The sequence below is a fragment of the Corythoichthys intestinalis genome, chromosome 18 (assembly GCF_030265065.1).
Source record: "Corythoichthys intestinalis isolate RoL2023-P3 chromosome 18, ASM3026506v1, whole genome shotgun sequence".
Lineage (NCBI taxonomy): Eukaryota > Metazoa > Chordata > Actinopteri > Syngnathiformes > Syngnathidae > Corythoichthys > Corythoichthys intestinalis.
This window is the reverse complement of record NC_080412.1, coordinates 13,604,269-13,617,948: the sequence shown is the minus strand read 5'-3', so window position 1 is coordinate 13,617,948 and position 13,680 is coordinate 13,604,269. Positions and strand designations below refer to the sequence as shown.

Sequence of the window (13,680 nt, the reverse complement as noted above, 5' to 3'; positions counted from 1 at the left end):
TTTAAAAAATTATTCACTCGCATATTTTTAACTTTTAAACAAATTTCGTCACAATGAAAAATATGGTGTCTGTAAATAAGTCACAGATATCTACCTCATAACTATCGCGTAATTGTATTTTTTTTTTTTTTTTGCGGTCACATTTTCCCCAATATTTTAGATGATAAATAAATGATCCAAAGAAAGAAAATTGAAAAAATAAATAAATAAACATTTAAAAGGGTAAATATATGAAAAAGAAAACTTTGCGGTTTTTCACTTATCGCGGCGCGTTCAGGTCCCCATTAGACGCGATAAACGAGGGATCACTGTACATGCGAAATAAGAGGCTTAGCGCCGATGGTAAATAGCCGCCATCTTAAAGCAGTAGACTTCTCAGGCAGGCTCGGTTGAAGCAAACCTAAGGTGAGTAACGTTTTATCTAAAATACTCCGAAATCGGCAAAACAATGACTTTAATCTATCTTTAAAAGATGAAACATTTTTAAAACTTTCACATGTGGACAGTAGACAGAAGGGAAATAATGCAATAATGGCAGCCATTTTAACGGTTTATTCACAACATTAAATTACTTCCAAACATAGTTATATTTAGGAACGCCACGGTGTCCGCAATACCACTGTGTCTAGTTAAGTTTAAGGACTTGGGATAGGGCCTATTGTCCCAAAAACCCTTTGAACTTGACATAGTAAAAAAATTCTTCGCGAAACGTAAGTTTGGAGGGGCCGTGGTTTGTATGATGCGTGGTTTGTAGCAGCTGTTGCTTGGCTCTGGACTGCAGTCAGACCCTTCTCGTTTAATTCCTGGGTCACAGCGCGAAGGCTGATGACGTAAATATCTTGGCAGGCTGATCGTCATTTCCTTTTTCTTCGCAGTAAAATGAAAAGCGGTAAACAAACAGCACAATTATCAACATGGCTAACTGGAAAGATAGTACAATTAAACCGGAAAAATAACTAAATTAAATTGCTCCTGAATCTTAGAGCAGAGGAAGAGACAGTCCATATTCCATCTTTGGAAATGTATGGTTTATTTTGTTGCTAAACCAACCAATTTTTTAAATATAAAATCCCACCCTGTACAGAGAGCACGGAGTCGCCAACACGGGACAAGTCTGAAAGTGTCCAACCAGGGTAATCTCCCCATGTCTGAAAACCACGGGTAAATCCTGCATCCTCTTACACGGGAATTTAGCGGGATATAAGTCTGAAAGGGGCTATAAACAAAGAGATGCTTACCTGCGATTGCTTAAAGTCACTTCTACCGTATGAAGAAAAACACTTCATGTTGTGATTACAGTATTTTCCTTGTTTGATAAAATGTCACTCACCGAGCTCTCAGGGCGCTGATGGAAGATTTGTCAATCCTGCGGAGAGAAGAAGACATGCAGTTAGGGATAATTGCACTCAGACACTCGGACGTAGGTGCGAGGGGGAAGTGCATTAAGACTCGTTCAGGGTGGGAAGGACATATTAACATCCGCACATACTCGATTAACCTTAGCAGCCGAGCGGAGGGGAGTTGTGATTGCTGAGGCGCGCTGCAATAAAAAGCACTATTTATTCAAGTGCCACAACTCCCGTTCGGTTAGAAGCCAGCCATAAAGCAATACCACATAAGAAGAAAGTCCATTAAAGCGCAAGACAAGGAAGGCCTTGATCAAGTGCACCCCAGAGGAAAGAATCTTTTTTTTTTTTTTTTTTAATAAAGTCAAAAGACACAGAATTTCATTTTTCCCATCAATGAGAAAAACATAGATAAAAGCCAATATTTCGCAGATGTAGGTAAGGCAACCTGTGTCAGATATTTTGAAAAGCCATTACTATTTTAGCCAATTACCTGCTTACTTAAAAATAATTATGTACTGTAGATATTTTTTCTCAACATCCAGCCTGAATCATAGCCACGGTAATACAGCTTGTGTTAAACCAATCCGTTTGAAAATCTGTCAAGATTTCGCTGGGTTAAGAGTAGAGAAAAACCCTCACAGAAGGTTCGCTGCCAAAGTCCACGACTTTAGGATGGCTTGCCAGTTACTAATGCCAGTGACTACGTCCTAATGCATCTAGCTCTCTCTATGTGATATCTATGATTTAAGCATTCTCTAATGATGTCCTGGTCTCAGAGGCGTCGCATCCCATTAGGCAATGCAGGCAATTGCCTCGGGCCCCCAGCCAGCAGGGGCCCCCGGAGGGCCAACAGATTTAGCACACGCAGCTTTACTGCACTGTCACAGCGACAAGTGTAGGGAGTGTTTCAATACCATGGAATCATTTGTCAGAGTATCTAACGGTTCTGTTATCAATCCCAATCAGCACTAACCATGTCACATAGATTATACATGTTTATGAATGTCCAATCAGCTATTAATACCACATGATTTTTAAAAAAGAGTGACACACCAAGTACTCTCTGGAAAGTCCTTGCCAAGTTTTTTTATGTTGATTTTCACAGGCCACCTCATTATTCATGTGACTACTTAAAGAAATGGTGATTTTTCAAAAAAAAAAAGTCTATTAATGGGTCTATCGTATTCCTCGTCGAATACTCTATAAGAAAAATAAAACATATATGCATCTAAAATAATCCTAAACAATTTTATTAGCAAATTTAAAAGTCATTGCGGTCGGTAGTCCACCAATCAGTGGTTTTTACAGAATAATTTGAATTTGGTGGGTCGTAGGGCCAATCTGACTACTGATTTCACACAAAGGTACAGTGGGGTAAATAAGTATTTAGTCAACCAGTAATTGTGCAAGTTCTCCCACTTGAAAATATTAGAGAGGCCTGTAATTGTCAACATGGGTAAACCTCAACCATGAGAGACAGAATATGGAAAAAAACCAGAAAATCACATTGTTTAATTTTTAAAGAATTTATTTGCAAATCATGGTGGAAAATAAGTATTTGGTCAATACCAAAAGTTCATCTCAATACTTTGTTGTGTACCCTTTGTTGGCAATAACATTTTCTATAACTCTTCACAAGCTTTTCACACATTGTTGCTGGTATTTTGGCCCATTCCTCCATGCAGATCTCCTCTAGAGCAGTGATGTTTTGTGGCTGTCGTTGGGCAACACGGACTTTCAACTCGCTCCTCACCCCGTGGCGTCAAAATGATAACAATAACGGTGAGCAAAAATCCCAGAACCACACGGGGGGGACCTATTGAATGACCTACCTGAGCTGGGACCACAGTAACAAAGGCTACTATCAGTAACACAACGCACCGCCAGGGACTCAAATCCTGCACTGCCAGACGTGTCCCCCTGCTGAACCCAGTACACGTCCAGGCCCGTCTGCGGTTCGCTAGAGAGCATTTGGATGATCCAGAAGAGGACTGGGAGAATGTGTTATGGTCAGATGAAACCAAAATAGAACTTTTTGGTAGAAACACAGGTTCTCGTGTTTGGAGGAAAAAGAATACTGGATTGCACCATACACACTGTGACGCATGGGGGTGGAAACATCATGCTTTGGGGCTGTTTTTCTACATAGCGACAAGGACGACTGATCTGTGTAAAGGAAAGAATGAATGGGGCCATGTATCGAGAGATTTTGAGTAAAAATCTCCTTCCATCAGCAAGGGCATTGAAGATGAGACGTGGCTGGGTCTTTCAGCATGACAATGATCCCAAACACACAGCCAGGGCAACAAAGGAGTGGCTTCGTAAGAAGCAGTTAAAAGTCCTGTAGTGGCCTAGCCAGTCTCCAGATCTCAACCCCATAGAAAATCTGTGGAGGGAGTTGAAGGTCCGTGTTGCCCAACGACAGTCCCAAAACATCACTGCTCTAGAGGAGATCTGCATGGAGGAATGGGTCAAAATACCAGCAACAGCGTTTGAAAAGCTTGTGAAGAGTTACAGAAAAACGTTTGGGCTCCGTTATTGCCAACAAGGGGTACATAACAAAGTATTGAGATGAACTTTTGGTATTGACCAAATACTTATTTTCCACCCTGATTTGCAAATAAATTCTTTAAAAATCAAACAATGTGATTTTCTGGGTTTTTTCCAACATTCTGTCTCCCATGGTTGAGGTTTACTCATGTTGACAATTACAGGCCTCTCTAATATTTTCAAGTGGGAGAACTTGCACAATTACTGGTTGACTAAATACTTATTTGCCCCACTGTATATACCTCCACATCCGATGGTGGTATTTTTGTGTTGCTACTCTTTCTTCTATTGCTCAAAGTCCAACTGTCCCCCTTACTTGCACATGCTCGAAGGGCCCCATGTTGCTTGTTGCCTGGGGCTCCCGGGGACCCTTACTACGTCTCTGCCTGGTCTCATTGCCTCATTAAAAGCATAGATTTCACTGTCAGTTGACGGGAAACGGGGTGCGGGGCCGCTCCGTAGGGGGCTTATTTAAAAAAACTTAAAATTCAAATATTTTCCAAACCAAAGCCGCTAGTGACCTAAAACCAAAACAGGCACCTCCCTCGGGCATATATGAGTCTCCATGAGCAGCGGCATAAAAAAATTCAAAGTTGTTCCCTAATAAAATCCCGATTCATTAATTTTTTATATAAGTATAACAAAGCTTAAAATGGCTATAAAATTCTCAGATGTTACGCTAGATGCACAAAAATAAACAAATGCAGAGACAATCAACTATATTTTCAGGATCAATAGAAATATTTAACATAATAAAAACATTACGTTTTACGCCCCTAAAGCCACAGTCAACACAAACGTGGTCATTTGACAAAGTTTTTGTCTTCAAAGGCTGCCCACTCTCACCCTTACTGTTCGCTCTATTTATTGAACCATTGGCAATTGCAATAAGACAAAATACTAAGAATAAAGGGATCCGCTCGCAAATATCAGAACATAAAATTAATTTATACGCAGACGATATACTGTATTATTATATCTAAAAAAAAAACAAATCTTCTCTTTAAGAGGTTTTTGAATTTAAAGAAGTTTTCACAAATATCAGTTAATGCTATTAATTTGTCAAAATCAATTATAATGGCCTTAATGACAAACTCATGGAATCCTGCAGATCAAAATCTAAATTACAATATTCCAAAAGAGAACACAAGGTGCCTTAGAAGAAACATATTTTACCAAGACTTACAGAATTAATTAAGCTAAATCATACACCACTCTTAACAAAAGTATGTGACGAATTGATACACTGGAATAATCTACCTACGGTGGCCATCACAAAACAAAGAACTTTTTTAATTGAAAATTCTTGTAAATAAATGCCTAAATCCCGGAATTCCTAAAGATATGAACATAAAACAGTCGGGATTCTTGGTTAAAAAGCAAAAAACCTGGCAGTTATCATTCATTTTACGTCAATATTTCAAGCTAAAGTTGCACAATTTTTTTCCGTTCATTTTTTTCACAACGTTTCAAAGTGCATGCATGGTGCTGTTTTATATACCGTAATAATAACCTTGAATCCTCAACCAAATCACGATTGTGACCAGAGGTGGGTCGAGTAGCCAAATATTTTACTCAAGTAGGAGAAGCGTTACTTCTAAATAATATTACTCAAGTAAAAGTAAAATCAGTCATCTGCTTGCAATGTCAGATTTCTATTTTTTAAATAATGACATTTTACTCAGCAAAACTTCATCTATTTGAACTGTTAATATTACATTGTTCTATAGCCTATTACATGACCCTATTTGGCTAAAAAGATGACACACAAATCATCGAATTTACACCAGAACAATATTGTGAAACATCACCCGTCCAAAGAGCAGTAGTGCCCTCTAGTGGAAAAAAAACATTGTTAGCTTTGATTGTTATTATGTGTTATCATTTGGTTATTGCTGCGACGTCTCATTAGTGAAGCTTATCTCTGGCAAAAAAAAAAAAAAAAGTCAATGTGTAGAATAAAAAGGAAAAATGTAACAAATCTAGTGTAGCCCAAAGTAGCGGAGTAAGAGTACAGTGCTGGCCAAAAGTATTGGCTCCCCTCCAATTCTGTCAGATAATGCTCAATTTCTCCCAGAAAATGATTGTAATTACAAATGATTTGGTAGTAATATCTTTATTAATTGTGCTTGCAATGAAAAAACACAAAAGAGAATGAAAAAAACAATTAAATCATTACCATTTTACACAAAACTAAAAAAAATGGGCCGGACAAAAGTATTGGCACCTTCAGCCTGATACTTGGTAGCACAAACTTTAGACAACATAACTTCGAACACTCACTTCCGGTATCCATCAATGAGTTTCTTACAATGCTCTGCTGAAATTTTAGACCATTTTTCTTTGGCCAACTGCTCCAGGTCTCTGAGATTTGAAGGGTGCCTTCTCCAAACGGCAATTTTCAGATCTCTCCACTGATGTTCAATGGGATTCAGGTCCGGACTAATTGGCCACTGTAGAAGTCTCCAGTGCTTCCTTTCAAACCATTTTCTAGTGCTTTTTGAAGTGTGTTTTGGGTCATTGTCCTGCTGGTAGACCCATGACCTCTGAGGGAGACCCAGCTTTCTCACACTGGGCCCTACATTATGCTGCAGAATATGTAGGAAGTCTTCAGATTTCATGATGCCATGCACACGGTTAAGCAGTCCAGTACCAGAGGCAGCAAGGCAACCCCATAACATCAGGGAACCTCGGCCATGTTTACTGTGAGGACCGTGTTCTTTTATTTGAAGGCCTCGTATTTTTCTTGTAAACTCTATGTTGATGCCTTTTTCCAAAAAGCTCTACTTTTGTTTCATCTGACCAGAAAACATTCTTCCAAAACATTTTTGGATTTCTCAGGTAAGTTTTGGCAAACTCCAGCCTGGCTTTATGTCTCTGGGTCAGAAGATGGGTCTTCCTGGGTCTCCTACCATAGAGTCCCTTTTCATTCAGATGCCGACGGATAGTACGGGTTGACACCGTTGTACCCTCGGACTGCAGGACAGCTAGAACTTTTTTGGATGTTACTCAAGGTTCTTTATCCACTATCCGCACAATCTATCATTGAAATCTCTCGTCAGTTTTTCTTATCCGTCCACATCTAGGGAGTTTAGCCACAGTACCATGGGCTTTACACTTATTGATGACACTGCGCACGGTAGACACAGGAACATGCAGGTCTTTGGAGATGTACTTGTAGCCTTTAGATTGCTAATGCTTCCTCACAATTTTGCTTCTCAAGTCTTCAGAGAGTTCTTTGGTCTTCTTTCCTTTCTCCATGCTCAATGGGGTACACCAAAGGACACAGGACAGTGTTTGAGTCAACTTTAATCCATTCTAACTGGCTGCAAGTGTGATTTCATTATTGCCAACACATGTTATGTGCCACAGGTAAGTAACAGGTGGTGTTAATTACACAAATTAGAGAGCATTATCTGAGAGAATTGCTGAGGGGTACCAATACTTTTGGCCAGCACTGTAGTGTAACATGTAAAAGTAAGAAGTATTGCGTGGTAAAGATACTCTAAGAAGTACATTTTTTCTCAAAATGTTACTCAAGTAAATGTAAAAGAGTAAATGTAACCTATTACTACCCACCTCTGAATGAGACACACCTGCCTGGTTGTATGCACTAAAACTTTCCTCCTGTTTCCACCTAAATCTGGTGTTAGAACGGAGCACATGTTTGACTTTATCGCAGTGAAAACTCCCACAATGCTCTGCTTGGCCCGGCCCCTACGGGAAGCTGTGGCACAATGTCTGTAGGAGCTGTCTCGTCTACTGATAGTGAAGTCTATGATTAAAAGATGTATTTTGTGACATATTTTCCCATGGTATTAAATTCCAGATTGACTCATTCGACCATTTCAAGAAAATATTTAAGCAACCTCCCTCAGCCATCCCAAAGAAGGACTTTGTATTGGCGTGTTTAGAGCTACGTTTGTTCATTCTCGGCACATAGAACACTACGAGTTGCTCATTAACTGTTGAAGCTTTTTATTTTCCATGTGCAACACTGACAATAGGACACTTTTGTAAACACACCTATTATTTCTGTAAATTTACACATTGTTCCCTTTGTAAATGCAAAGTCGCCCACGAACCAGCTGTGGCCAACATTGGCAACACGCCTCTGCAACTGGCGGTAAAACATCTTCAGTTTCATCAAAGGACTTTATTTTTTGCCACCTATCAGGTGACAATGATAAAATTAGATAGTGTTTTTTACATTTGTGGGTTTTTGGAGGTAGCCAGATCTTTTGCATTTCCAGGAACTGACTCATTTGGCTCTTTTTTTTTTCTTTTTTATTAACTCATTCAGCGCCATTGACGATGACACTTTTTTCATCCTGAATTTAAATGGCTCTGTCGCGAGCAGACATCTGGTATACTCAAAATGAACAGGAAGTCTTAAAGACTCTATATAATATAATAATCAAGATAGGAACACAGGAATGCCTCAAAATTAATAGAAAGGGACCGAAAATCAACAGGAAGTGATCCAGGAATGCCCCAAAATCAACAGGAATTGATTCAAAATGAACAGGAAGTTAGCCATAAATTACAGTAAATTAAACTGCAAAAAAACATCAGAAAGTAACCCCCAGCTTACTGACCAGAAAAGCAAGCATCCCCATGCAATTTTCCAGTTACATTAATTAATTTATTTTAAAAAATAGGTGGAAGGCTGAATTGAATAAAAAGACTTGCACATCAATCCAAGGGCGTAGGTTTGGTCTCAACATTGGTAGGGACGATATAACAGCATAACCTGCATGGACACTTTTTGCTAGGGGCGGGACATTAACAGGATCAAATAGATCGGGTGAACGGGGGTCAGATCTACATTTCTGACGAATATGAACCTAATTAATTGATAAGATAAATGATCAATGTAAAATAAATCTGTATTTACTTATACAACCTCTAGCAAAAAGTATGGAATCACCAGTCTCGGACGAGCACTCACTCAGACATTTTATTATGTAGAACAAACTCAGATAAAAAGCTTGAAAAAATAATAAATTAGTTCAAAGTGCAACTATTTGGCATTCTGAAACACTAAAACAAATGAATAGAAAACATTGTGATGGTCAGTAAATGTTAATTTTATAGAGCAAATGAGGGAAATAAAAATGGAATCATGAGAAACAAACAAAGAAATAACAATCATAACACATCTGTAGTATTTAGTTGCACCACCTCTGGCTTTTATGACAGCTTGCAGTCTCTGAGGCATGGACTTGATGAGTGACAAACAGTATTCTTCATCAATTTGGTGCCAACTCTCTTTGAATGCAGTTGCCAGATCATCCTTGCAGGTCAGAGCAGGTCAGGCTCATTTGCTCTATAAAAGTAACATTTACTGACCACCACAATGTTTTTTATTAATTTCTTTTAGTTTTTCTGAATGCCAAGGAGATGCACTTTTGAACTAATTCATTATTTTTTCAAGCTTTTTATCTGAGTTTGTTCTACATAATAACGTGTCTGAGTGAGTGCTCGTCCCAGACTGGTGATTCCATACTTTTTGCTAGGGGTTGCGGTAACTTTTATATGTATTGGTGATACACTGTTTGATTCAACCTATGTTTTCAAAAATTACCAAAGAAACATAATGAAAACTTCCAAAATAAATGTCTGGATTTTATTAGCAAATTTAAATTGTGATTTTTGAACATAAATTATAGTAACATATACGATAAATAGAAACTTGTTAATAATCTCTTAACTATGCAGAAATAAAAAAAATAAACATTTGCCACTCAACATTGTTTGTATAAATAAATAAATTCACTATAACTAAAAAAAAACTTAGGGAATAACAAAAATAAATAAAAATGGAGCCTTCCTTCAGGTAAAACACTACTGCTTTCGTCCACAAGCACATCCAAACTCAACTAAAAATTAAAGCTCCTTAGGGCTGCTTAAAGACCACATAAATAGAATAAAAATGAAAATCAGGGAAGCAGGTAAACCTCGGTTCACTACATTTCTCACAGTTTAATTAACGTTAACAGTAGAAAACACATGCAGGAGGATACGTCTCTCTAAGCAGCTTCCTACTTGGGTTTTGGAGGTTAGCAAATTCACTTGGAGTGGGAACCTCTTGGTACCTCACGATACGATACGATTTGCGATACAAAGCTCACGATAACGATGATTTGACGACATGGCGACACAACGATTATCGATACATTTGTAGAATATCCTAGAATGATTTTCTGACCAACAACTATTAAACAGAAAAACAAGCTTTTGCTGTAAATTGGAATGAGTTTATCACTAGTAGACGTCCAATCCGTTTGAACTGGGAGGGTGGCAGCGAATGAACGAATGTTCATTCGCTGCCACCCTCCCACTTCAAACGGATTGAACGTCTATGGCCGTCAGTAGCAGCCAATGCCAGGCAATGAGGTAATTTTGGGCCTTTTAAGGTCATTTACCTGTTGATTTTCAGTTACTTCCTGTTTATTTTGCGTTACAGAACAGGAAGTAACTGAAAATCACCCAAAAGAATAGGCAGTGGTTCAAACTCAACAGGAAATTACCTGTAAATGCCCTAAAATTAACCGCAAGTGACCTGTAAATGCCCTGAAAATCAAACAGAATGACTGTGAATGCTCTGGTTTCGAATGAACGAACGTTCCCAGTCTAAATTGATTGGGCATCGTGCACCATCAATGCAGCCTTAGAGTTAACTGAGACACTATTATGTTGAAAGATTTTGGTAGCATCATGTTAGTTCCTTTTTATTTATTTTTTTTAGACATTGACATCTTTTCAAAACGATATCTTGATTCTTGGCAGGAGCATATCGATAACCTTTTGGGATACAAAATATCACGATACATCACCATTTTGATATTTTGTCACACCCCTAAAATTCACAGTTTAACATTATGCTCTGATGCAGGTCGGATTTTCAGTAGCAAAATTAGTGGTGTGTTCCCCACTTCCACCTTTTCACATGACCTACAGTAACTGCTGCTGGCTGAAAAAAAATTCTAATATCTTTCTTTTTTTAATTGGGCGGAGGAGGAGGCATGTTGTCGACATGTTGTATTTCTTTTGGGGCTGTGAATGCGTGTGTGTGGAGGGGCCGTTTTCAAGTCATCAACCAGTCAAACACGTGTTTGAGGAAAAAAATGGACTGTCACGTTCAGCAAGTGAAAAGGAATAAATGTACAGTTGTGGTCAAAAGTTTACATACACTTGTGAAGAACATAATGTCATGGCTCTCTTGAGTTTCCAGTTATTTCTACAACTCTGATTTTTCTCTGATAGAGTGATTGGAACAGATACTTCTTTGTCACAAAAAACATTCATGAAGTTTGGTTCTTTTATGACTTTATTATGGGTGAACAGAAAAAAGTGATCAAATCTGCTGGATCAAAAATATACATACAGCAGCGCTAATATTTGGTAACATGTCCCTTGGCCATTTTCACTTCAATTAGGCGCTTTTGGTAGCCATCCACAAGCTTCTGGCAAGCTTCTGGTTGAATCTTTGACCACTCCTCTTGATGGAATTGGTGCAGTTCTGTTAAATTTGATGGCTTTCTGATATGGACTTGTTTCTTCAGCATTGTCCACAAGTTCTCAATAGGGTTTAAGTCAGGACTTTGGGAAGGCCATTCGAAAACCTTAATTCTAGCCTGATTTAGCCATTCCATTACCACTTTTGATGTGTGTTTGGGGTCATTGTCCTGTTGGAACACCCAACTGCACCAAAGACCCAATCTTCGGGCTGATGACGTTAGGTTATCTTGAAGAATTTGAAGGTAATCCTCCTTCTTCATTATCCCATTTACTCTCTGTAAAGCACTATTGGCAGCAAAATAGCCCCACAGCATAATACTACCACTACCGTGCTTGACGGTAGGCATGGCGTACTTGGGGTTAAAGGCCTCACCTTTTCTCCTCCAAACATATTGCTGGGCATTGTAGTCAAACAGCTCGATTTTTGTTTCGTCTGACCACAGAACTTTCCTCCAGAAGGTCTTATCTTTGTCCATGTGATCAGCAGCAAACTTCAGTCGAGCCTTAAGGTGCCGCTTTTGGAGCAAGGGCTTCCTTCTTGCACGGCAGCCTCTCAGTCCATGGAGATGCAAAACACGCTTGACTGTTGACACTGACACCTGTGTTCCAGCAGCTTCTAATTCTTGGCAGATCTGCTTTTTGGTGATTCTCGGTTGAATCTTCACCCTCCTGACCAATTTTCTATCAGCAGCAGGTGATAGCTTGTGTTTTCTTCCTGATCGTGGCAGTGACAAAACAGTGCCATGCACTTTATACTTACAAACAATTGTTTGCACTGTTGCTCTTGGGACCTGCAGCTGCTTTGAAATGGCTCCAAGTGACTTTCCTGACTTGTTCAAGTCAATGATTCGCTTTTTCAGATCCATGTATGTATATTTTTGACCCAGCAGATTTGATCACTTTTTCTGTTAACCCATAATAAAGTCATAAAAGAAACAAACGTCATGAATGTTTTTTGTGACAAAGAATTATCTGTTCCAATCACTCTATTGGAGAAAAATCAGAGTTGTAGAAATAACTGGAAACTCAAGAGAGCCATGACATTATGTTCTTCACAAGTGTATGTAAACTTTTGACCACAACTGTAAGTCTGAAAATAATGAAAACAATTTGCATAATCATGGTAGGATAAATTCTATCCTAACAACACATGGGAAATTACCTATATAGCTGAAGTCGTTACATAATGCAAATAAAGTTGCTTAAAAGTTGGTGGGGAAAATTTGAGCCTCCTGAAAAGTTGCTAGTGTTATGTCCCTACCGTCCCTATACAAACCTACGCCCTTGCATCAATCAGTCGACAGTACTATGACCAGGGGCGGACTGGTAATCTGTAGCTTCTGGAGGATCACAGAACGGCCAGTGCGCTGGACAGCTGGCGGCCGCCATGCATTCATTGTTGTTTTTATCCCCCCTATCCTCTATGATTATCCACAGTTCGCATCCAAACCGACAGGTCTGGCTGTTTACCGCTAATCTGATAGGAGAACAATGAAGAAAGCACAGAGTAGCCTACTTTGGTAAAGCCTTACTCCTTGTGGAAGCAAAATAGCGACGAGCGTGGATAAACAAGATGGATGGTGGTGGCAAAAAAAGAAAAGAGAAGGGTGGCACGGAGAAGGTTAGAGAGAAAAAAACTGAAGAAACTCTAGAGCGAAGCATCGAAATTTCACAAGTTGACACACATGTTCGCAAGCAGCAGTCTGGCTGCAACGGCCACGCCGGCTAGCAACAGCCCAGCCCCCGGCGATGGTGAGAGTGGGAGCGGCAGCCGCTCTCACGTGCAGCCGGTGTAGGGAGAGACAACAGACAAGGGAGAGGGTAATGATGAGCTGGTAGAAGTTCCCCAGACTAGCACAGGGCAAGTAAGTAGGGATGAAGAGGGCTACTTGCTAGGTGTATTGGCAATTGTTATCCACCAGGTAGCTACATTTTAAATGAAATAAATGGCAATTAAAGGGTTAGTGTCAGCTAGTCTATGTCCCCGTTTGCAATCGTGTCAAGTTACAGTATGCTAGTCCTACTATCCCTCTCCTAAGAAAAAATATTTTAGCTGTAAAACAACGTTTGCACACGCAGCAGCATGCATTAGAAGAAATATAGTCTCCTGCCTTTTTCTGGTTCTACATAGAGATCCTGAGAGTGTTCTGTTCATTTCTCAGTGAGTATTCAAGTTCAAATGTATAATTACAGCCTCTTTTCATTGTGATTTATCATAAATCATACCATGTTTTCTTTGTGCTTAAGGCAGTCTCCT

General features: G+C 39.3%; 1 protein-coding gene across 3 annotated transcripts in view; it reads right to left on the bottom strand.

Annotated features, from left to right (window-relative positions):
• Positions 1–13,680, bottom strand: part of LOC130906646 (rap1 GTPase-activating protein 2-like) — a 63,719-nt gene that overhangs the window by 45,931 nt on the left and 4,108 nt on the right. For all 3 annotated transcript variants that reach the window (XR_009061350.1, XR_009061351.1, XM_057821172.1), the window contains exon 2: positions 1,331–1,366. Coding sequence is in view for 1 of the 3 variants with exons in the window: in XM_057821172.1 (XP_057677155.1) it covers positions 1,331–1,366 (36 nt within the window). In the remaining 2 variants the exon portion in view is untranslated. The remainder of the gene's footprint in view (positions 1–1,330; positions 1,367–13,680) is intronic.